Source organism: Maniola hyperantus, chromosome 14 (assembly GCF_902806685.2).
Source record: "Maniola hyperantus chromosome 14, iAphHyp1.2, whole genome shotgun sequence".
NCBI classification, from domain to species: domain Eukaryota; kingdom Metazoa; phylum Arthropoda; class Insecta; order Lepidoptera; family Nymphalidae; genus Maniola; species Maniola hyperantus.
Window position 1 is genome coordinate 10,363,312 of NC_048549.1, and position 25,631 is coordinate 10,388,942.

Sequence of the window (25,631 nt, forward strand, 5' to 3'; positions counted from 1 at the left end):
CATCAAAAAAATCGTGGTATGTACCCGTTATCTACATTTAAATATGTCGTTAAACCACGAAATAAGCTTAAAATCATTAATTCTTTTTTTGAATCGGTTAGAAATACTTACACACACATTTCACTAGACCGTTTTATAGTTACATAAGTCGTATAATATTTGAGTCTCATTGCAGAGAAATGGTGCTGGAAATTTGCATTCTATCTCGACGCAACATCCGCTGAGTCCATGAGAATATTTAGATTGTATATTTTATCACTGTCTCTTACTGTGTTCATGAGAAATTTCAATTAACTTTTAATAAGACTTACCTAATGGAGTTTTATTTGCTTTAATATCTATTATTACCTTGATCAATGGTCTGATTGCTTAGCATCAACAATTAAATGTTTTTAATATAATTATAACTACATTTATATGAATTTAGTATGCATTCACGCGCAACGGATCAGCCTGGCTATTCAGCGCAGAAGTGCAGCCAGTATTCTAGGCACCATCAATCCACGCGGACCCGATTTGTATAGTAGGTAATTAGATAAGGCTAGCTAAGGTTTTATTGAAATATTTTCTATTAAAATAAAGTAAAACGTTGTTTTGTATGCTGTTCTATATATGATTGATATGTGCATCCTCCTCATCTTCACATATATGGTGCTCAAACTAGGTCTTTGACGGATCAAGGATCATCAAACGTCTGCACTAAGAGTTTGCCAGCGAGCAATGGAGTTCAGCATCCTAGGAGTAAAGCTGACAGATCATATTAACAGCATACTGCTCTTCAAGTCGCAAATAACAGATGTGGGAGGATCTATAATCTATATACATACATAAAAGGAAAAGCAGACTGAGTGACTGCCTGATCTATCAACGCACAGCTCAATCTACTGGACGGATCGTCGATCGGGCTGAAATTTGGCATGCAGATAGCTATTATAACGTAGACAAACGCTAAGAAAGGATTTTTGTAAATTCAACTCCTAAGGCGGTATAATAGGGGTTTGAAATGTGTGCAGTTCACGCGAACGAAGTCGCGAGCATACGCTAGTTTCCTAATAAATCAATAAAAAGCTATATTTAGAGTTTCCCTACATGATTAAATCAGAAATGAGGAGATCCAGAGGAGAACCCATCCAATTACCAACTGGTACGTGCTGTCGCACCTAAGTCACGCATCCTTGAGTCAGCACTATCTAGTATCTACGACGAGATAAATAGGTACCATAAGTTAATTTCCTATAGCAGATTCTCTAATAGGCTTCCAAGACGGTCAAGCGGCTTGACGTCAAGCACGTAGACCTCTGCTCGAGCCAAGCATTTTGACCGTTTACAATGTTTGCTTGATGCCTCAGTCATGCAAACGTTGTGCGATTTTATATTTTTGCTTGACGCGACGTTTGGACAGTGTTGAGATATGAAAAAAGTGCTATTGGTTAATCAAGCTGCTTGATGCGACCGTCAAGCAGCTTGATCAAGCAAAACATAACTACGTGCTTGATGTCAAGCCACTTGACCGTCTCGAAAGCCCCTTACATCTAACGCGTTCCCTCATTGTAATGAAGCATTTATGTGCTCAGCTGTTTAAGTATAAAGCATGCTTGAAACCACCAAATTCTAAACTAGGTAATAGAAATAGCATCTTACTGCCTTTATAACTGAGACTCGCTATAACAGAAATTATTTGAAAGCACATCATATGCTTCGAACCGTTGGCGCTTTCTTTTCCAGTATTACTTACTGCGGATATGACTCTATGGCTTGAAATCCACGACATGTAGGTATCTAGAATCCTAAAGAAATTATTAAACTAGATGATGTGCGCGCCTTTATCCACGTGGACACTCTTTAAAAATCCCGTGGGAACTCTTTGATTTTCTGGGACTAAAAGCACCTAGCCTTGTCCATCCCTGGAATGCAAGCTATCTCTGTACTTCTGGTCAAAATTTGTTTTAAAAATTTGTTTGACTGTGAAAAGCTAGAAGATAAACAGACAGACACTCTTGCGTATTTATGATATTAGTATGGATTGTAATTCTTACAATAACTTGTCCTGATGTTCCACTACACATTAGCGACCAACGCACAGCTGGACCCTTTGCCATTTCTATACTTAATATGAATTCTGTGGATCTAACAGTACAGCAGGTATGAGGGAACGTGTCTCCAGCTAAACCAAGAGAGAGATTAAACAAGAGCGTGTAGCTGTACGTGATTATATGTTACATACTTTGTTGTTCCACAACCATATAACATCGCAATCCATAACAACGATAGTCGATAGTCGGATGTTGTAATTGATCTTAATCGTCAATAATAAAATGTTTCATAATATCACTCCATTATGGATCTAAAGTTCTTGCAATTCACGAAGGCTAGTGAACTTTACTTGTGGTAACGTCGTTTACATGGCCATTGCGAAAGTGTGCGTGCATGTCGGACCAATCAGTCGCGAGCAAGCGCTGTCAAACGCACACATTTAGTGTACCTTACGTATACCGATACGACTTAAACACAAGCATGAGTCAGTGGCCTTCGTGAAATGCAAAAACTATACCTACCACCAAGTGGAGTGACGACATCCAACGAGTCGCAGGGAGCTGCTGGATTCAAGACCGTGACGTGTGGACTCTGGAAGTCCCTACAAGAGACCTATATTCAGCAATGGACCTTTTTTTGAAATTCAGATAAAAGTTAGCCCTTGACTGCAATCTCATCTGGTGGTAAGGGATGATGCAGTCTAAGATGGAAGCGGGCTAACCTGGAAGGGGTATGGCAGTTTTTATATATAAGTCATTCAGTCAGAAACATCGATGGTCAGGACCTGTCACAATAGTTTGTCAAAATAGTCACAACACACACATTTTATTTCGATAAGATTCCGATGATTACACGAAAGCTCTCTCGAATTATACGAACATGCCTTGTACATGCCTGCATACGTAATACACTCATTTCATGTTTTATGTCGAACTCTTATGTAAAGCTACTTTTATAGGAGCCTCGCGTGACCATTTCGGCAGTAGCGGCAAAAAATAACAGACTACTTTTACACGCGCCACATTTTATTTGAAAAACCCTTGAATTAAAATGTATTTTACAAACGCATTTTTTTCGCGTAGGTCGTTTTAAAAATGGATATTTTTTTGTGCACATTGTGTGTTGTGTATATTATACCCATATTATACCTACGCTTGATAAAAAACCCCAATTCACAGACAGCAATTTGCCTTTTTTACAATAACAGCAACAATATTCAATGACTAGCTGATGCCCGCGGTCTTCGTCCACGTGGATGTAGGTTTTTAAAAATCCCGTGGTAACATTTTTATTTTCCGGGATAAAAAATAGGTCTATGTCACTTTTAAGGCCTTTATGCAAATGCTCATGCAAAAAATTAAGGCGATTTTCAGCTCTGTTACGACATGATTGAAGAACGAACCAACAAGGAAACACACTTTCGCATTTATAATATGATAGTGATTCTGATTATTTATTTAATATAGTTACAGTTATAAAAGTCAGTAGATAAATAATCATGTGCCTGCAATATAATGTGGTTCGTGTAAAAGTAGTCTTACTTTTATTATCAGTCCGCTTTATAGACTTTTAGGTTACTTAATATCTGAAAGTCAATATTTCAGATTAACGAGTTGCAATTTAGCATTTTTTTAAATACATTTTTAGGGTTCCGTACCTCAAAAGGAAAAACGGAACCCTTATAGGATCACTTTTGTTGTCTGTCTGTCTGACTGTCTGTCGGTCTGTCAAGAAACATACAGGGTACTTCCCGTTGACCTAGAATCATAAAATTTGGCAGGTAGGTAGATCTTATAGCTGAAATTTGGGGAAAAATCTAAAAACCGTGAATTTGTTAGATACACCACACAAAAAAAAAATTGTGGTCATGAACTAATAATTAGTATTTTCAATTTTCTAAGTAAGATAACTATATCAAGTGGGGTATCATATGAAAGATCTTCACCTGTGCATTCTAAAACGAATTTTTATTTATTTTTATGTATCATACTTTTTGAATTATCATGCAAAATGTCAAAAAAATACGACTGTAGTTCGGAACCCTCATTGCGCGAGCCTGACTCGCACTTGGCCGGTTTTTTTTACTTGTATTTCCAGTACGGAATATCGATTACATAACCTAGATAGTAATTTAAATAGTAGACAAAAAAAAGTAAGTAGGTACCTTTTGCGCGTGACTTCGTACACATGGATTTATGTTTTACAATCAGCAGCAATATTCGGTTATTCAATCGCATCGGGCGTATCGAAGAAATACTGATGATGTTAGCAAAGGCCAGCTGATGTCATGACCTCTGATTATGCATTTTAGCGGCATTTTGGCGGCACTCGAATTTGTTAGGCATTCATATTTTCAGCCTATTGTACCTGTTACAGCTCCTTGTATGCCATCTCTATTTAATAGCAGCTTATGCCCGCGACTTTGTCCGCGTGCACTAGTACACAAATTTCAAACCCCTATTTTAGGGGTTGAATTTTCAAAAATCCTTTCTTAACGGATGTCTACGTCATAATAGCTACCTACTTGCATGCCAAATTTTAGCCCGATCTTTCAGTAGTTTCAACTGTGCGTTGATAGATCAGTCGGTCAGTCAGTCTCCTTTTCCTTTTATATAATTTAGATTCCTACTTTTTCTAATAAATTCTAAAAAAATGCGAGGTGTAATGCTGCTGGGATATACGACAGAAGCGAAGTTATCTATTATAGTACTCGTATATCAAATGCGCTGTCTATTGCATTTTCATGAACTCTGTCTGGCGTGCACTCAATTGTATGGACGCTCTGCCATATTCATTCATTGTTCATAGATTAAACAAAAAGGCCCAAAGTCAAAGTCAAATGGTTTATTCAAAATCCATACCAATATTGTAAATGCGAAAGTGTGTCTGTCTGTCTATCTGCTAGCTTTTCACGGCCCATCCGGTCAACCGATTTTGACGATATTTGGTACAAAGAATAGCTTCATCCAGGGAAAGGACATAGGTTAATTTTATCCCGGAAAATCGAAAGGTTCCCTTGGGATTTAAAAAATCTAAATCCACACTGACGAAGTCCCCGTATCGTCTAGTAGGTAATAAATTACACTTTTTGATGGTCGGTTGTAGCATTTGTAAGATGATGATATGATAATATTATAACGTGATAATTTTTACGCGAACTTAAAACTAAAGCTTGTAATATGCAGGCCTGAGAGCTCTCCGTAATGTCCTGTAACAGGTGTGAGTAAACTTCTAATTCGCACTTGGCCAGCATGGTAGACTATAGCCTAAACACTTCTTATTCTCAGAGAAGACCCGTGCTCAGTAGTGGAATGGCGATGGGTTTAGAATTTAGATAATGAATATGCGTTCACTCATTGTTCTGTGTTCATAGAAACTGAAATGTACATTTCATGTACATGAAGGTATGTAAAGGGTCTTGGAGGTTGCTAATAATATGCAGGCCTGAGAGTTCTCCATAATGTTTTCAAAGGTGTGTGAAGTCTGCTCACCGTACATGGCCATCATCTGTGAAGGCCCTTGAAGGTTGATTATAAAGTGAAGACAGAATACTCATACAGATAAGCCCATGTCCGTGTATAGTACGTGAAGTATTCGGATCAGTCGTAACAGTGGATGGACACAGTCTGTCTTTTAACGGTGAAGGAAAACAGCGTGAAGAAACCTGCACGCTAGAGAGTTCTCTATAATATTCTCAGATATGTGTGAAATCTGCCAATCCACACTTGGTCAGCATGGTGGACTATGGCGTACACCCTTCTCATTCTCAGAAAAGACCCAGCTCAGTACTGGAGCAGCGATGGGTTGAACCTATACATTCACTCATTGTTCATAGAAACTACTCGTAAAAGGCCCATGAAGGTCTGTGAAGGCCCTTTAAGGTTATACATAAAGTGAAGATAGAATGCTCGTCCAGATAAGCCCATGTCCGTGTATAGTACGTGAAGTATTCGGGTCAGTCGTAACAGTGGATGGACACAGCCGGGCCGGTCGCCGCCGCATTCGCCACCGGTCACTGTGCAGACGTGTGCGTTTCCATTTTTCTACGAGACGGTACCTCATATTTCCACCCCGTTTTCTTGTCGCATAGAAAAACGTCAAAATAGACGATAGCGTAGATAAAGGACAAGATGACAGACATAATTGTTGAAAATTTATGGTAAGGTATTTAATAAAATAGGGGCAATGTAGAAAAATACAAAAAGACATTTTTTGTACTCTCTTAAATACATTATCCTCGTAGTATACAGAAAGTGGGTGCAGTTAGATGTCACAGTAAGGCCCAATTTCACCAACGATGCTGTTATACGAGAATAACTTAGTACCTATGCCAAAAATAAAATAAACCGCTACATTTACTGTTGGTTCACTTATAATACGTTTCACCAATTTTTGGTAAACTATTCTTTATAGCGTTTTTTTAGGTGTCTATGGCAGGTTTGAATGAGTCAAAAGAATGAGTAAATGTAAAAAACTGAGATTCTTCTTCTTCTTATTTTGCTTTGTGGCTTTCAGTAGTGCCACACCGAGCACAATGCACTTCGCCAATGTACGTCAGCTTAAAGTTTGAATAGGTATCTATCAATGTCAATAATTGTCACTGATTGCCTTGTTACTTGTCTACCGTTACCCTGGTGGTCACGAGTTACTAAGGTCACGAGCCACTATGGAGACGAGTTCAATTTGATTTCACCCAAGGAATAAGCCCCATATAATATACTTTCAAAATCAGCGGTATATGACTATTCTCGTATATCTTAGGTTAAGTATTTGATGAAATGAAAATTTGGTTATCTGAGAGTAACTTGCGACTTTATCCTGGGTATAAAATGTATTCCATGTTGGTGAAATTATCCCTAAGCCAGTTGGCTTTAGGTATATTAAAAAATGTTCCGGCAAAAAATCGTACTTATTATAAAAACTGGCACTGGAAACAGGCAAAAAAGCGATGGCCGTCGCCATTCACTACATCATCCAGTCATCTGATTCTGTATCATTGCTCGTTATATAATAACAAAATATTTAACTTTTGCTTCCAATTGGTGTCTGCTAGTACCTCTACCTACCTTTCATCGTTCAATAAAAGATAATACAACCATTTTAAAAAGATCTCCTGTATCACCTCAGTGACCAATGCTTATAAACTAGAGGATAGGTTTCTTTAATTTTGTGGGTTAAAGTCTTAGAACGCTGTTTCACTATTCACTACCCATAATAAAAACGCGAAAGTGTGTTTGTTTCGTGTATTGGTTTGTCCTTCAATTACGTCACAACGGAGCAACGGATGGACGTGATTTTTTGCTGGATATAGGTAAAACCTGTAGAGAGACATGTTATGCTAATTTTATCCCGGAATATCAAAGAGTTCCCACGGGATTTTAAAGAATTAAAACACTCGCGGACGAAGTTGCAGCAATTAAAAATAAGTAGTAGGCTACACATTCTGTGAAAATTTCAAGTCTCTACATATTACGGTTCACGAGATGCAGTCCGCTGACAGACGGACAGACGGACAGTGGAGGCTTAGTAATAGACTCACGTTGGCATTTCATATATTACAAAGTACTCCGTGCGTTGGCACCCTTCGGGTACCTACGGGACCCTAAAAATATCACGTTATTCTTGCGCAAACAAGACAAAAAAAATTTAAACACTAAGCTCAAGATTGTATTGTATTTCATAATTCATTGTATCGAATTTTACCTTCCGTGAAACTGGGTAAAAAAGTGTTTGTGCGCAATATACGTTAGGTTTAGGTATCCAATTCGTTCTCAATGCCAATTAGCAAAGAAGTGTCAAATGTCTTGACCAATGTGGATTTAATTACTATCTTGCTATCGGTGCACTCATGCAATGCGCAGCGCAAGTGCTGCAAATATTTGCTGTTTTGCCTGTTTTGACTTTTTCTCAAGCTATATCTTCGTCTGTACTACATTATAAACTTATTGGGCATTTTTTAGGATTCCGTACCTCAAAAGGAAAAAGGAACTCTTGTAATATCACTTCGTTGTCTGTCTGTCCGTTTGTCCGTCTGTCCATCTATCGTGTCTGTCAAGAAAACCTATATAGGGTATTTCCCGTTGACCTAGAATCATGTTTGGCAGGTAGGTAGATCTTATAGCACAAGTGAGGAAAAAATCCGTAAACCGTGAATTTGTGGTTACATCACAAAAAAATTAAAATATATTCATGAACAAATAATTAGTATTTTCAATTTTCAAAGTACGATAACTATACCAAGATAATAATACCATATGACGGGGCTTTACCTGTACATTCTAAAACAGACTTTTATTTATTTCGATGCATAATACATAGTTTTCGATTTATCGTGCAAAATATCGAAAAAAATACCCGAGTACAGAACCCTCGGTGCGCGAGTCTGACTCGCACTTGGCCGGATTTTTATTGTACAATGTAAGTGGATTGTTTTACCTATCAGCATAAATCAATCGGTATAAAGTATCTATACGAGAAATATGTGGAGACATTATAAAATAGATGGAGAGAAAATTGGTTTTCTCAAAAGACATAGATGCAAAAATATTGCATCTGCATTTCCTGTCATAGAGTTTCTTTAAACTGATCGAGAGTCGGGACGACGACATTTTTCAATATCTACTGCAAAGTGCAAAATGTGTGGTCATGATGTCGTATTCGATTTTCAAATTCACTAAGTATATTATCGCATTTATTTATCTAAAGTCTAATTTTAATGATTTTATAATTAAAGAATAAGTCCAGTAGGTATCTACTTAGTTGTATTTTTTTTAAACAATTTACAGAAAACAGTAGGTAGCTAACTTCAGTCAAGCGGAACCCCAACTAATTGCAAGCAACCAAGTTTCAGTTGCTACTTACGTAGTAGGGTACACATAACTCAGAAGGTCGTGCTACGTACCTAATATTGTATGTAAATCTCATCTGTTCTAGGACGTAAACCAATAAAAACGAATACAAATGGAATCTCTAAAACGCTTCCTCAATCTCGCCGCTAGTGTCCTGCGCCCGCGACTGGGAACAGGGTCTGACCCACGACCCGCGAGGACAAATTGTAGGTGTCATTATGCCTGTTAAAGTCCCGCCGCGATTGTCGGGGGCCGCGTGCCTCGCGTCCTTGTCCTCACTGTTAACACTGAAAAAAAAACAATTAAAAAAAAGGACACCATTTTATAATTTGCAGTCTATGGTCTTAACAATTAGCGCGAAATAAAAAGTTCTATTTACAAATTTTTTTCGAAGTGCTCGAGTTGAAATGAATCGAATTTACTATGTGGTATTTTTATTTTGAATTGGAACAGTGATTTTAATGTGATTTATTATTGGTTTTGTTCTTTTGAAATTTTATTTAGATGTAAGTATTTTAAATCTTATAGGTGCCTTATAATAATATTAGGTACCTAGTAAAACTCTTGCGGCATATTTGGTTTTCATATCAAAATTTTACCGACATATTATTGTGTCTGTCCATGTAATTTTCATTTTCTTTCATTGACAATGTTAAATTTTGAATATTAGAAAAATAAGCAAGAAAAATTAACTTCTGAAATAAGTAACACCTAGCTACCCTCTATTTAAGGTTGTAAGTACCAACCTAATACCACATTCATATTACTCTATGAATACATAAAAAATAAAAATAAAAAAGATTCTGACAAATTGAGAAACTCCTCCTTTTTGAAGTCGGTTAAAAATACAGGCAATTGGAATATACATAAGTATGTTTTTTTTTAATTCATCCATAAGCAAAAATTCTTTCTAAATCGCCGTGTCATACCAAAACTATCACGAGACGTTGTAGCACTTGAATCAATTTAACCGCACGCACTGACCAAATCCTTTAGACCTCTCGTGTTTATGTAAAATCCTCTACCATTACTCACTTTAATTGGAAACGGAGAGATCAAGACGGCTCAAGTTAAGTTGGCTGCATTTAGACGGCGTGATGTAGTGTGTGTGCACTCTGATTCCATATTTCCGCTCGAAACCCTATACTAATGTTGTGTAAATAAATTCAGTCCCTATATCAAAACAGAAAGAGTTCAAATTACAGTAACAGTTAACGTAAGCGATGTCAGCAGCGAATGGATTTTTTAAGGAAATTGTTTGATTGATGAAGAAGAATATGCATTTGATAGAACATTAATGTTATTCGAAGTCACGACTTATAACTACGAGTAGGTACATAAGGTACATATATAATACTTGTTAGTAGATTTCCTCATGCACTTCTTTGGCCTCATCCTCACGAAGACACGTGCTTGAGGAGCAAGCTTCTATAGCAATATTTGACGTTGTGTCTAACAAAGTGGTTCCTGCACAAAGACAACGCCACTCCTATAATTATCAAAACTGTTTCAACTAAAAAAAAACACTTTTTAAGATACTAAGAAAAGCTGATGAGAAGATATTAAAATTACAGACAGACAACAAAGTGATCTATAAGGGTTCCTTTTTTCCTTTTGAGGTACGGAACCCTAAAAAGCAAATAAGAGCTAGCGTTTCCCACACAGTATCGCATTCTCATAACAAAACGTATAAATTAACCGCAGTTAATACCTACTGGTTATTTAACTCTTGCGTTTAAATTCACAAAACCCGTTTCGTGACTTTCATAGCAACTTTTTCCGTAACTCTTAACAATTACTATCATAAAAACATGAAAATAATTTAATAACATAATCACAAGTGAAACCCATTTTCCGTTTTCTCTATTGATCCAATGTGGTTTAACAACTTTTTTTGATCAATGCCTTGATCTTATCTGATTAGTGAACCTACTGTATAAGCTCTCTTTGTCGTCATCTCAATGAACATTCTCTGCAGGGCTTTTTTTAAATTAATAGATTATACTGTTCTTGGCAAGTGATGATACAGTCTAAGGTGGAGCGCACTTGCCTAGAAGATACCTAAGTATTCATGAGTCAGTTGACGGCAGCAACTTGCTGCAACTCGTTTAATATTTTTGTTTTATTAAAACAAAGCCATGGGGACAGAGGAAACGTAGGGCATAGGGCCAAAGCGTATCTTTTAAGGTGTATTCCATCACTACATATTCGTTCATTCGTCTATCGCAATGTCCACGGCAAGCTTTGCTTCAATAAAATAGGTTCATCATCATCATCATGATCAACCCATACCCGGCTCAATACAGAGTCTCCTCTCACTATGATAATGGTTTGGTCAACAACGTTGTTCAAGTGCGGATTGGCAGATTTCACACACCTTTTAGAACATTATGGAGAACTCTCAGTCTCAGGCATGCAGGTTTCCTCACGATGTTTTCCTTCACCGTTAAAGCGAGTGATATTTAATTTCTTAAAACGCACATAACTCCGAAAAGTAAGAGCGATTACGCACTACACTTCCGTCATCCGAGTTCTCTCCGTCATATGTGAGAATATCTCGGATGTGCCTTGGATTCAAGTCGGACATATGACGTAGATATGTCAAAGATGTCCACTGAATAGCTTGGATTCGGATCAGAGATCGGATTAGTGCGTAAGCAATATCCGAGTTCGGTCCGAGTTTTTTATATCCGTATTTTCACGGACTTCGGTTAGTCCAGCGGTTAGAGGTGCTTATCCGGGATCAAATCTCTGACCTCCTGAATAGGAGACGGAGGTTGTTACCACTAGGCTATCATGGATTTATAAAATAGGTTACATTATTGTGTTTCAGATAAATGACCTTAATCGAGCGAGATGGGTGTGCGGGAAAGAAGAAGCATATTCATAACCGTTTTATTGATTTCATATGGAATAGCTGATATTGACACCAGCATTCCTATAGATCTGGCTGCTGAAGAAAAAGGTAAAGATTCTAATACTATTTAGATTTTGAAATAACTACTTACTTCAAAATCTAAGTATTGACTAACTGATCTTTCAACGCACAGCTCAAACTACTGGACGGATCGGGATGAAATTCGGTATGCAGATTGCTTTTTTGGTTCTTGAAAATTCAATCCCTATTGGGATAGAATAGGGATTTGAAATTTGTAAACTGCTTAATTTTTTGAATAAATCCGTAGAAGTTCATCACTGTAGTTTGCCTCAATCCGTCAAACTTGAGGACTCGGTTAAGGATCCTCAAAACCATAAGTCGACGCAGACGATATCATCGGAATGGTTGCGTCTGACAATATCTAGTCTCCTAGAATGTCTAGTATCTATGCTTAGCGGTCCGGTGTCTTGTTATGTCCAGTCCTACAATGTCCAGTGTCCTAAAACCTCCAGTATCAAAAGATCTACTTGGAATCACCTAGCAAAGGGAAAACAGCTCAAAAGGGAAAGCTTCATTTTGCTTCAAACCAAATAAAAATTATTACAAATGTTCTTCTTCTATTTCAGCTCCGCAAGTAACAACAATATCATCCCCAACATCCACGTCCCCTATCCCGACCACAGTCAACATTTCCACCTCCACCTACGCAACAGCCATACCTCCAATACCCCCCAGCGACCGCGACAGATTCCTCACCTTCGCTGAATCCGGACATCATCAGACATTCATGTTCGCCAAGGACAATACCTTCATACAGCTAGATGGCGATATAATCCAGCGATTTCAATTAAGGTCAGTTGATGCAGCATCAGTGAGTCAGCAGATTCAGTAGACGTTGTCTACAAGGTGCTAGAATGGCGACCTCGCACCAGAAAGCGCAGCGTTGAAGACAGGGAGACGCTGGATTCAGGTGGCTGCTGGGTTCAGAGCTGTAGACATACATCGGTTGATAATGATGATGATTATGCAGCATCTAGTTAGTTTTATTGGGGACAGAGGGCAAAAATACATTGTAGTGATTTTAAAAGTCGATTTTTTTAAGCTGTTTAGTGTAGTTAGTCATTGCTTGGTACCTAAAATATTAATTCACCAGCAAAACTTTCCAAATTCACACCGCTTAGGAGTTCAGTACCTTGCAGCATCAGGATTAAAGAGTTGGGACTTGGAATTCAATGACAAAGTCTATGCTCGGCATTTACAATAATATTTCACCAAGTTCCTGAATCTCTATGGTTTAGGAGTGCTGTATCCTGCATCATCAGGTTTGTTGAGATCGGACTTAGAGTGTAATCATGAAGCCGTTGCTTGATACGTAAAATATGAATTCACTATCAGGAATTCCCAAATCCCCACGGCTTAGGAATTCAGTATCTTGCAGCATTAGGAATAAGAAGTTGGGATCCGAAATTTAACGATATAGTCTATGCTTGGTATTAGTTAAATTGTGAGGATTATTTTTAGTTGGACGGAAAAAAAGAATATTCCATCGTAGTAAAGATAGCTAATATTTAAAAAAAAAACATTTAGATGCTATTTAGGTGGTGATATAATCCAGCGATTTCAATTAAGGTCAGTTCATGCAAATGTATGAAAATGTTGGCAGAAGTTGTCTGCATTTTAAACTGTTTTAGACTGGTCAAAGTTGTTCTGAATCTACAACGTTTCATGCAAATTTGTGGAGGAAAATGCAACCATCGCTGCTTTAAGACCCTTTTAGATATTCCACTTTATAATAATTACTTATAGAAAAACTTTTATTTCATAAATAGCTTTCATCATTTCGATTTCACGGATATGGTCTTAAAGATCTAAAGCCAACTAAAAAATGCTTCAATGTTGAAAATTGAATATCATTAATGGAAAAACACTCGTACATCTAAAAACTGATCATCCGCAGCATTATCTACTGACTTGGGCTAAATGGAATAAGCAGATAGGTAACTAAGTGTAATAATAAAAGAATTTATCGTGATTTTTGCTCATTTAAATTTCAGATTATGCCGAGAAATATCGTTCAAGTTTCGAACAAGACTCCCTCACGGTCTTCTAGTTTATCATAATGTTAAGAATCCAGTTTTTAAAATGCAGCCTTATGCTTTGTACGTCATCGTGGAGAAGGGCGAACTTAAAGGTAAATAATATTAAGTATAATGATAGCAAAAAATTACACCTCAATCATTTGGGTCCACAGTCTCTGAGTAAAATTTTTATGTTTTTCTTGATTTACACAAGTAAGATTGTTGCCTGATAAAGAGATGCTTCAGTCTGTAATGGATAATGATATCTTAGGGCAGATGCTATAAATGCAATACTTATCCATACATATATATAAAAGGAAAAGGTAACTGACTGACTGACTGACTGATCTATCAACGCACAGCTCAAACTACTAGACGGATCAGGCTGAAATTTGGCATGCAGATAGCTATTATGACGTAAGCATCCTCTAAGAAAGGATTTTTGAAAATTCTACCCATAAGGGGGTGAAATAGGGGTTTGAAATTTGTGTAGTCCGCGCGGACAAGGTCGCGAGCATAAGCTAGTTATCCATATGAGGCGTTTGAAAGGCTAAGATCCAATAATATAAAATTTATTGTACTACCGATTTGCGGTATTTTTTTGGCGGAATGATCGATGCTACCTCCTGAAATGAATAATAATATTTTCCAGTTGTGCATGTTTTCGGAAAACACCTCACGTCAGTTACAGTTGGTAGAGCTTTGAACAGAGATCAGTGGCATAGTGTGGTTGTAACTATCGACGTCCATGGTGCCAGATTGATTGCTAAAGTCGATCAATTGAAAGAAGAAGTTTACTTAAAGGTGAGTGAAATATACATTATTTTAATAATTCAGTTTGATATTATAATAAACTTATCACAACCTTTTTTTAAATGTTACGGTAAACTAACTAAACTGCACTTCTTTTTTAGGGGTTAAGTTTCGATACCAATTATGGCATTACGGATAACTTAACATCAGTTATTCTTATTGGAGGTAAGTTATCAATCTTCATTATAGTAAAACTCTAATTAAAATTATATAAAACTATGCTGATGCCCGCGACTTCGTACGCGTGGATTTAGGTTTTTAAAAATCCCGTGGAAACTCATCAATTTTCCGGGATGAAAAGTAGCCTATGTCCTTCCCCGGGATATAAGCTAACTCTGTACCAAATTTCATCAAAATCGGTTGAACGGTTTAGCCATGGAAAGCTAGCAGACAGACAGACAGACACACTTTCGCATTTATAATGTTAGTATGGATTTAATTTGTGTTCCTTCTGTAACTATTGATAACGTAAAATATTTTAGACAATTTTGACCATCTACATACATAATTATATCATCGGCCCTAGAAATATATAAATTTTGCTCTAAATCTTATGGGCTTGTATTTTCTTGCTTTCTAAACAACTTCAATAATTTAAGGTCTCAGTTCCGAAGAAAAACTCCACGGTGTCAAATACATCATCGAATCATTTGTCGGATGCATCAGCGATATGGTACTAAGTTCAGGCAAAGCTGCATCAGACCTCTTACCGATAGTCCCCCTCATTGCAACCAAGCATGAGAACGTTAAAGAGGGATGTATAAACAAATGTAGGACGATGGAAAACCTTTGTTTCGAAGGCTCTAGGTGTATTAATGAGTATAACGGATACAGGTGTGATTGCTTCGGAACTTTGTATGAAGAACAGCTTTGTGATGTTTTTAGTAAGTGTATTTCTTTTTTTTCTCGTCATCTATTTGTTTTTGTATTCATAATATAGACAGAAATTATTATTTAATGTGCGATTTTCCTTACCTTCACCTTAATTTTGTATAGAGTCCTATTTTTATATTTATTAGTTTACAAGCTTCGTCTACGACTTCGTCCGCGTGACTCAATTTCAAACTCCTATCTTACCCCCTTAGGGGTTGTAATTTCAAAAATCATTTCTGCGCATTCGCGGATGTCTGCGTCATAATAGCTATTTGCATGCCAAATTTCAGCACGATCCCTTTAGTAGTTTGAGCTGTGCGTTGATAGATCATTCAGTCCGTCAGTCAGCTTTTATATATATAGATATTGCTTTATTTCGTAAGTTGAGACTTTTTTTGAGGGGGCTTTACTTTCTTATTTAAGTACTTATATTTTTCGAGTGATATAACAAATTATGCCATCAAGTGTTTTTACACCAAGTCATTCATTGCTTTTTTTTTGTTCAATACACTTTTGTTTCTATTAATATTTTTATTTTAGCTGCGACAATATTAACTTTACGAGGTTCGAGTTACGTGTCTTACAGGGTTTATGATTGGAAGGATCGTGTTCATTCCACTAACACTCGAGTCAGCTTACATTTCAAGGTAATAATTACTACATTTTTATACATACACTTTCGTTTTTATCAAAAATTGCTTTTAACTAACTGGCTGTTTTAAAAAAATTTGAAACGGCAACTGTAAAATATGACAATTTTTTATATATATTATTTAAAACCAGTACTTAAGTAGAAAATATAATGATTATTATTATTACCCACTTGATAAATGAGTCAAAATTCAAAAATAACAAAACAACTTTAGTGTGTCTACAAAATACAATAATTAAAAGGCATATAAAACGTCGACCCACAATCTCAATGTCAGCCGCTAAAAGGTTTCAACAAAAAGCAATAAATTACTTTCAGACTCGTTTCGACGACTCCGCACTATTTTATGCGAGCGGACAGATAGACGACAAACATCATTATATTGCTCTCTCAATACACCAAGAAAAAGTCGCCATACAAATAGACTTGGGCGATGGTCCTGTAGAAGATTATCTTGGGAATAAATATAAAGTAAATAACAATCGATGGCACAACATTACTGTTATATTGCAAGAAAAAACAGTGATTGTTTACTTAGATGATATAAGAGCAAGTTATGAGATGCCAGGAGATGCTAAATATGTTTGTATCGACCCTGAAATCTATATATGCGGCGGACCAGATCTACACAAAATGAAAGGTCTCAAATCGTTCAATAACTTTGCGGGGAATCTTAAGTATGTTTACTACAACGATGTGTCGATCCTCTATGAGTTAAAGCAAAATAACCCTAAAGTCCATTACATAGGTGTCTTAGATCCTGAATTCGAAGAAATCGATATTGAATTGATACCTATAACTTATCCTTTCGCCACGTCTCATATATGGTGGCCTTTGAATCAGACCAATAGTATCAATTTGATTTTCGACTTTAAGACCAGTAAGAATATGGCGGTTTTGGCATACAGTCAGATCACATCGGGACAAGGCTACTGGGAGGTAAGACTACCTGTCTTTAAATAGATATTGTTTTAACGATAACATACATAATTTAGTCTTTAAGGAATTTTATTTTAATATATTATCATGGTACCGTACCAATTTAAATTTTTCCTGTTCACTCATTTTAGACAAACTTAAAATTCATTGTTTAAATTAATCCGGTTCCTTTTATATCATTTGATAATGTCGGTTAACAAAAGTCAGGATGTGCGACCAATAATGATTTCACATTTCAAACATTTTCGTTTTCCGAAAATAATCAGAATGCTTTTCCGCGGCTGACCGCGGTGCACAAATTGTTGACATGCAATGGCTCCTTATAAACAGCTGAAAATATCTCAAATAAAAAGCAATTTTATTTTTGAAATTTAGTAAGGAACATGCTAAGCAAAAGAAGGAATAATATGAAACTTTAATCTACGGTCTAAAGTTTAGCAGGTATCCTTCCCTTTACAAATTTTTATAAAGGCAACATCTTCAATGTATGTAGAAATTTAAGTAATTGGATAATAATTAGATATCTCAGAAATCTTGGCTAGATTCAACGCCTCAATGAGTAAATAATTCTCTAAAAACAAAAAATGATATTTTAGGTGAGAATGGTGAAAGAGGAAATAAGATTCGAGCTAGTGCCGGATGTAGGCAAGAACGTAACAGTTCTGAAGTCGGTTAAGTTCAACGTAAGCGGTGACTGGCACACCGTCGAGTTAGATTATAGGAAAGGCCGGATCAAATTGACTGTGGACTATCATAATAAACATGCGCAGATGTTCGGTAAGTAGGAAAGGTAAATGTATTCATCACCATCATGATCAACCCATCGCCGGCTCACTACAGAGCACGGGTCTCCTCTCAGAGTGAGATGGGTTTTGGCCATAGTCTACCACGCTGGCCAAGTGCGGATTGGCAGACTTCACACACCTTTGAGAACATTATGGAGAAATCTTAGGCATGCAGGTTTCCTCACGATGTTTTCCTTCACCGTTAAAGCAAGTGATATTTTAATTACTTAAAAACGCACATAACTCCGAAAAGTTAGAGGTGCGTGCCCGGGATCGAACCCCCGACCTCCGATTGGAAGGCGGACGTCCTAACCACTAGGCTACCACAGCTTCATTATAATAAGTAAATGTATTGTATCCTGTTAAATCTGTTTAACAACCCTTCCAGCGGTCTGTGGCTAAAACTAGCTCGTTCCATTTTGAATCAATTTAGGAATTTAATTGGAATATAATTGAAAACATTACAATAAAACGTAATTCTAGCCTTATGTAATTACTATACAAATCATGACCGTGTGGAATGGTGCCGAGAATACTGGCTGCATTTCCGCGCCGGACAGCTATGCTGACCCGTTGCGCGAAAAGTTAGGAAATTGAGAAATTTATAATGTCTTAGTTACTAAGTCTAGTCTGATGGAAAACTAATAAACCAGCCAAGTGCGAGTCAGGCTCGCGCAATGAGGGTTCCGTACTACAGTCGTATTTTTTCGACATTTTGCATGATAATTCAAAAACTATGATGCATATAAAGAAATAAAAATCTATTTTAGAATGTACAGGTGAAGACCTTTCATATGATAGGTACCCCACTTGATATAGTCACTCACTTCGAAAGTTGAAAATACTAATTATTAGTTCATGACCACAATTTTTTTTGTGATCTAACCTTAAATTCACGATTTTCAGATTTTTCCCCAAATGTCATCTATAAGATCTAGCTACCTGCCAAATTTCATGATTCTAGGTCAACGGGAAGTACTCTGTAGGTTTCTTGACAGACAGACAGACAGACAACAAAGTGATCCTATAAGGGTTCCGTTTTTCCTTTTGAGGTACGGAACCCTAAAAAAAGTGTTATTTAAAAAAGATCATGGATGTTGAGTTAGCCTGTAAATGAGGATGCACTGGTAAAGTCAGTTTAAATAACTAAGTTGTGATACTTCTGTCTTAAGCTGCATCATCATTTAGTATCAAATTAGATCACAACCAAGCGCTAACTTATCACCGAATAAAAAACAAAAACCCTGGTTAAATAACAGTAACAGTAGCAGAGAAAGGAGACATTAGCAGATCGCTTAAGCCTCGAAAACCTAATAATAGCAACAAAATTTCTATTTTTTTAAACTGGAGTGAGGAAATACAAAATAATGCAGCAATTTGATTGCTTAATAAGAAATCGATATAGTTGTTTAATTCAGATATAATTTAAGTTATATGAAATTGATTGAAAATCCAAATGCAATAATAGACAACAGTGTTATCTGACCTTGAACGATACTAGAGACATTCTAAACAATTAAAAGGAAATAATTCGTTTATTGTATTTAAACAGGGCTAGACTTTCAACTGCAGGACAAGATTGTCATTGGAAGTGGATTGAAATCAGCCAACTTAGGTCTGATTGGATGTATGAGGAATATCAAAATCAATGGTCTATTGATTGAACCAAGGTAACAATCTGCAAATAAATTAATAAATGTTAATAAAAACTTAAGTATACCTACATATTGTACGATGTTTTCGTAAAAATCTCACATTTTGTACTAGAAGTCCCGCAAATTGCTATTGCGCTGGAACTATGTCTCATTAACATCGAAATGACGTCATTTTGACGTCAGCCGAAATAAAAATATACCATCAGCTTGAAACTTTAGTCTAGTGCTGACTTATTTGCGGGACTTATAATTCTATATCGATGCATTTTTGGATTATTATTATTAATCAGAAGATTTTACATATTCCAAATTCCAAAATATTGCTAATATTTTTATTCTTCTTTTTTTTATACTAAATATGTTACCTACATATTTAGTATCAAAAAAAGTACTCCAATATGTCAAGATTCTTGTATCTACGTACTTTACCAAAACATTTTTTTAGAGCTTTAATAGGCACCACCTTTTTTTAAATCTGAATTTTTCGCTGATTTAAAATTTTGCCCGAAACGTTGCACCAGAGGTACCAAAATGCATCAGAGTGACGTGTGTTAAATGTTTTGTCCATCTGAATTTAGAGTTTTTAATTATGTATAGGAATCCTTTGTTTACCGAGGTCCGAGATAAATAGAATCTTGTAAACGTCTTCTAAATGGTTCGTGAAAAAGTGCCTGGCAATCGACAGACACTTTCGAATTTTATGTGTATATATGAATTATTTTTTTAATTAACTTTCAGATTCGTTATAAACACAGAAAGAGTAGTAGGTGAGGTAGCAATAGACGATTGTAGATATGTAGATCCATGTACAAGGCCCAATACTTGTGAGCACGGAGGTATTTGCTCTATTAGAGAGGACAGAGTTATATGCAACTGTGAGCATACAGGTATAGTAAATCTTACAGGTATTCTAAAACTATCATTGCATGAGATTTTAAGTATGACGTGGGTGATCTTGCTTTCAAAAAGAAAAAATATCCACATCTAATAATTGAGAATACTAATCTATGTAAATATAAAAAGAAAACCTGAATGACTGATTGACTGATCTATCAATCAGTCAGAATAATTGACTGATTGATAGATTATTCAATTATACTGGCGATATAGTTTGAGCTGTATCTATCAACGCACAGCTAAAACTACTGGACGGATCGGGCTGAAAGGCATTTATTTTGACGCTATTAATATTATTATTTCTGGCTATTATGTCGTAGGCATCCGCTAAGAAAGGCTTTTTGAAAATTCAACCCTAGGGGTAAAATAGGGGTTCGAAATTTGTGTTGTCCACGCGGATGAAGTTGCGGGCATAAGCTAGTTTTATATATTATTTAGATTAATAATTTCAGGTTACATCGGCGAAAACTGTCATTTTGCTACCTTCCGGAAAACTTGCGAAGAGTTAGCTCTTTTAGGCTATACAAGAAACGACGTTTACCTTATAGACATAGATGGAAATGGAAAATTTCCACCGGCCCATGTCAAATGCGAATTTCAAATCGAAGCGGATTCCTCTACGACTGTTGTTGAACATAATCTGCCTAGTCAAGTGGTGAGACATTTCCTTTACCTCTTTTAAAAATTCACATCGCTTTGATATTAAAAATAAACAAATACAACCAGAACATTATTATATACGCCCACATACGATTCAAAAAAATTTACAAACCTTTCCTGAAGTTATCTAAATATATAAAAAGAAAAGGTGACTGACTGACTGACTGACTGACTGACTGACTGACTGACTGACTGACTGACTGACTGATCTATCAACGCACAGCTCAAATCACTGGACGGATCGGGCTGAAATTTGGCATGCAGATAGCTATTATGACGTAGACATCCGCTAAGAAAGGATTTTTGAAAATTAAACCGCTAAGGGGATGAAATAGGCGTTTGAAATTTGTGTAGTCCACGCGAACGAAGTCGCGAGCATACGCTAGTTCAAGATAAAAGCTTAAATAACATAATATTTTAAATGTCCAATTTCCTGTATCGTTCATATTTTTAAATACATACTGTAATAATAACATTATCACTTATATAATTTAGCTATTTATACATGATGCTCCCGAACCATTTTTTAAAACTATCACATCCTACTATCCTAGAATTATTGGAATTTATTTTGTGTAGCTACAATTTGGTAGGCTTGGTAGGTACTTGACTATCTTTTATTGGTTAAATAACGAATAGTAACAGCGATATGATAATGGTAAAGGTGTAATCTAAGATGAACAACAGCTAATTGTGTATTTAGATTTAAATAGACTCCCATATTTCATAATCCCAGATAGAAGCTATTTGTGTTTAATTACCAATCTGGCAAGTAATTATAGTAAAAAAATAAAACGAACCTTACAAGTCATGGCAATGACAATAGGTACTTTACCGGCACAGTTCTAAAACTATGATAACACTTAATACGAGGTGATACACAATACTAATAGGTGGGAAACGAGGCAGCAATCTTCGAATTGTGTTCTATTGTTACCATATTTTTGTTTCCTTAGCCTTCAATATTAAAATGATGATGTTGACTGATAGCGACATAAACAACTATTAATTCAAAAGATTTAATAACCCTCAATTTATGACACAAAAGGATTGAACGCAAACAAAATCTAACTAGGTTCTCAGGTCTTCGAGTTAGGTTCTGATACCATGATCAGACCCCGAAAACACATAAATAATTTCCTTTCCGGCTTTTTGACCCAGAACATGGCTTGCGTCTCAAATAGTAGCGTAATATTATAATAACACTTGCATTGAATGGCATGTAAAAATGCTGTGTTCATCATATTTTATAAAATATAGCAAACGATAATTCTGACAAATCACATCGTAGTTCTGTATACAAACTTCATAAACTTTCAAACAAAACAAATGATGTTAAAATTCGTACATCCATTAGATCGGAATTATCAAAGGCAACCCGTTTTTTTAAATTTAAATTTAATTAAAACTTTAAAGGACGTCAGATCAGCCCTTGGTCAAGACTTCAGCTTCAAGATCAAGTATCGAGAGTTCACAGCAGAAATGCTCCAAGAGTTGATATCCCATTCCTTGTTCTGTCGCCAATACATGAAGTACGATTGCAACATGGCACCTCTAGAACTTCACAGTGCTACATGGTTCATGTCATCTTCTAACAACACTGTGGACTATATTGGAAATGTTAAAAGGTAAGAAACTCATTAATTTAATTACATACTGTCCACATTGCCTTTCAATTTGATTTTTTTCCAAAAAAAATTGAAATTCTTAGCACCATTCCTGCTTGTATAATTTGTTATTAGATAAGGCTAAGTAGTTTTAAAATTGTAACGTTTTCTATTACAGAGTACTTAATAATTTAATAATATAATAATATAATATAAGCTAAGCAGCAATTAACGATGCAAAAGAAAGTAAATATAAAAAGATTTGGACACCATTAGAAAAAAGTCTGAGAGGGTTCCTGAGATCCCTCAATCAGCACTTAGAAACTTAATTAGTAGGTAATTTTCTCATACACTTTCCAACTTAAACAAATAAGCTCTATAATGAAGAGAAATTAGAAAATTAAAATAAATCTTGACAAACAAATGTAACCCGTTACTAAAATAATTAAAGGCGTTTTAAACCACTTTAATAACGGAATCTACTGACCTCCCAAAGGGTCAGGTTAACAGATTGCCGTGGGACCTGGTAACCGCAATACATTACGTTCGTTGTTCCCTCGATTATTCCTTTTTGCACATTCATTCTGACCTTAACCAACCGTTTTAGTAAATGACTTTCGAATTTAAACGGACCTTTATTGAAATTTATCGCACATTATAAATTAAGACTTTAATATATTATCGATATCACATTAACGTTACGGCACATTTTATTGTTTTCGGTCGTCTTATGTAATATTTAAAATTGGCAAACTCTTTTCAATTTAGTAATATTGTATTCTAGGTGTTGTGCGCGACTTCGTCCGCGTCCCGCGGGAACTATCTGTTCCCGTGGATTTTCCAAAAAAAATCTTTCATAAAAACCGTGTCCTGGCAAGTAAAAACACAACAAAAAAAGAATTATCCAATTTGCTCGTACATACATTTCAGCGTTTCTTTTTATATACATATATATGTATACAGGATAAGATAAGAAGAGAAGATGGAAGATTCGACATAGTGAATTTGTAAAGTTGGGGAAATTCGTTATGATGGAATATTCTAGTATCAGCAATTTCTCTTCTTTAAAAACCATTGCAATAATCATTTTTTTCAATAAATACGCGTAAAATATGATATTTAGGTTTCAACGAAGATATCCTTTGAGACCTTTTGAGAATTGTAATTGTTTTCACTTTTAAAAAATTTACGTCCAATTTTACAAAAACCGAAACGGCTGAAAAGTGAAAACAGAAATTTTATAAAAATTTAAACTACTTAATTATTATTTAAGAGGTTACTGCCCATGTGGAGTCAATACAACTTGCGTGAATCCGACACAGTCTTGCAACTGTGATGCCAACGAAAACAAGTGGCTGTCTGATGAAGGAACTTTAACTGATCCAAGAAGCTTAGGAATCACTGAAATGTTCTTTCTACAGCAGAAAGACTTGACTGAAGAAGCTCAGGGTCGGATTACTTTGGGACCTTTAGAATGTGTTGAAACCAGTAAGTATTTCATGGTCCTTTATTGTTAGTGGCTAGTTACAACTATGTTTTTAATTTTTTGTTCACCTTTACCTTATTAATATAAACTTAATCTTTCATCATTCACCTTTAACCCTTTAGGTAGCCTTTTCATCATTAATCTCTTCTTTTGGCTAATCACAATGCTAATTTTCTTAACTGTTTTATTATTTGTAACTGTTTTATCTGTCTTAATTACCTACTAAATTCAAATTCGATAGAGAAATATGGATGACGTTAATTATCACCACGAATTTTCCTCAATAAAAATGTGTCTATTTTATAGTTTTTACCACAGGATTTTATAGACAATCATTTGATTGCCTTTATAAGGTCATAATAAAAAACCAAAGTAAAACCATGCTTGATTTCACTTTGAAATTATTTTCTTACAATATTCATTAGTAGGTATCATCAATTTATAATTTACTAGCTTATGCTCGCGACTTCGTCCGCGTGGATTACACAAAATTTCGACCCCTATTTCACCCCCTCAAGAGTTGAATTTTCAAAAATCCTTTCTTAGCGGATGCCTACGTCATAATAGCTATCTGCATGCCAAATTTCAGCACGTAGTTTGAGCTGTGCGTTGATAGATCAGTCAGTCAGTCAGTCAGTCAGTCAGTCAGTCAGTCAGTCAGTCAGTCAGTCAGACAGTCAGTCAGTCACCTTTTCCTTTTATATATTTAGATAAGATTTCTTGAGTTTTAAATTTTTTATCATTATGTCTTTATCGTGCCGTCTAGATACACAACGCTACGTAGTAACTTTCACAACGTCTCAATCGTACATAGAGGTACCAGGTTGGCGGAAAGGGGATATAGCTTTTAGTTTTCGGACTACAGGAACCAGTGCCATATTACTGTTTCAACCACCTATAAGACCTAACTATCCATCGTTTATGGTAGCTTTGACGAGTGGTAAGTGGCCAGTTCCATAATTTTTGTTAGTTTCCTTAACTTTTCAAATTTAGCTTAAAATACAAAAAGTTAATGCTAATTTGGTTGTATGCAAATCTTGTAAAATGACAAGTTCAAAGAAGTCACTCTTTACTGTTGAATAAGATTGGCTGGCACTAATTTAAGACGCGTAATTCAGTTTACAAATTCTTGTATTATTATATAAAACTAAATTTGCATTATTATAGATTAAATTTGCATTTTTTTAGTATTATTATAACAAAATTAATAGAACATTTATTGGATAATGTTGTGAAAAATAAATTTCATTGCTAGTAAAAGTAAATATGAAAAATTAATCGATCATTTTCTCGATCTCTTTACACTTTGTTAACGAGTAAGTACATACATCTGTTAATCGTGATCATTAAATTATTTCTAATGATCTTGATGACTAGAGTTTGAACGAGTCCTGTCTTCAGGAAATCACGATTATCGATCATATCA

At 35.7% G+C, this 25,631-nt stretch overlaps 1 protein-coding gene across 4 annotated transcripts in view; it reads left to right on the forward strand.

Annotated features, from left to right (window-relative positions):
* Nucleotides 1-9,057: 9,057 nt before the first annotated feature.
* The window catches only part of axo (axotactin), a 29,752-nt gene continuing 13,178 nt past the window's right edge, over nucleotides 9,058-25,631 (forward strand). Inside the window, exons 1-16 of one of the 4 annotated variants that reach the window (XM_069503063.1) lie at nucleotides 9,058-9,392; nucleotides 11,716-11,847; nucleotides 12,387-12,612; nucleotides 13,815-13,951; nucleotides 14,491-14,642; nucleotides 14,753-14,816; nucleotides 15,251-15,535; nucleotides 16,065-16,171; nucleotides 16,495-17,115; nucleotides 17,712-17,892; nucleotides 19,453-19,570; nucleotides 20,294-20,442; nucleotides 20,905-21,107; nucleotides 22,529-22,740; nucleotides 23,993-24,207; nucleotides 24,972-25,145. In XM_069503063.1, the coding sequence (XP_069359164.1) occupies nucleotides 11,739-11,847; nucleotides 12,387-12,612; nucleotides 13,815-13,951; nucleotides 14,491-14,642; nucleotides 14,753-14,816; nucleotides 15,251-15,535; nucleotides 16,065-16,171; nucleotides 16,495-17,115; nucleotides 17,712-17,892; nucleotides 19,453-19,570; nucleotides 20,294-20,442; nucleotides 20,905-21,107; nucleotides 22,529-22,740; nucleotides 23,993-24,207; nucleotides 24,972-25,145 (2,953 nt within the window). In that variant the 5' untranslated portion in view covers nucleotides 9,058-9,392; nucleotides 11,716-11,738. Of the gene's footprint in view, nucleotides 9,393-10,120; nucleotides 10,225-11,715; nucleotides 11,848-12,386; nucleotides 12,613-13,814; nucleotides 13,952-14,490; nucleotides 14,643-14,752; nucleotides 14,817-15,250; nucleotides 15,536-16,064; nucleotides 16,172-16,494; nucleotides 17,116-17,711; nucleotides 17,893-19,452; nucleotides 19,571-20,293; nucleotides 20,443-20,904; nucleotides 21,108-22,528; nucleotides 22,741-23,992; nucleotides 24,208-24,971; nucleotides 25,146-25,631 lie in introns of those variants that run through there. The other 3 variants (XM_069503062.1, XM_034975715.2, XM_069503064.1) reach the window with 3 other exon arrangements.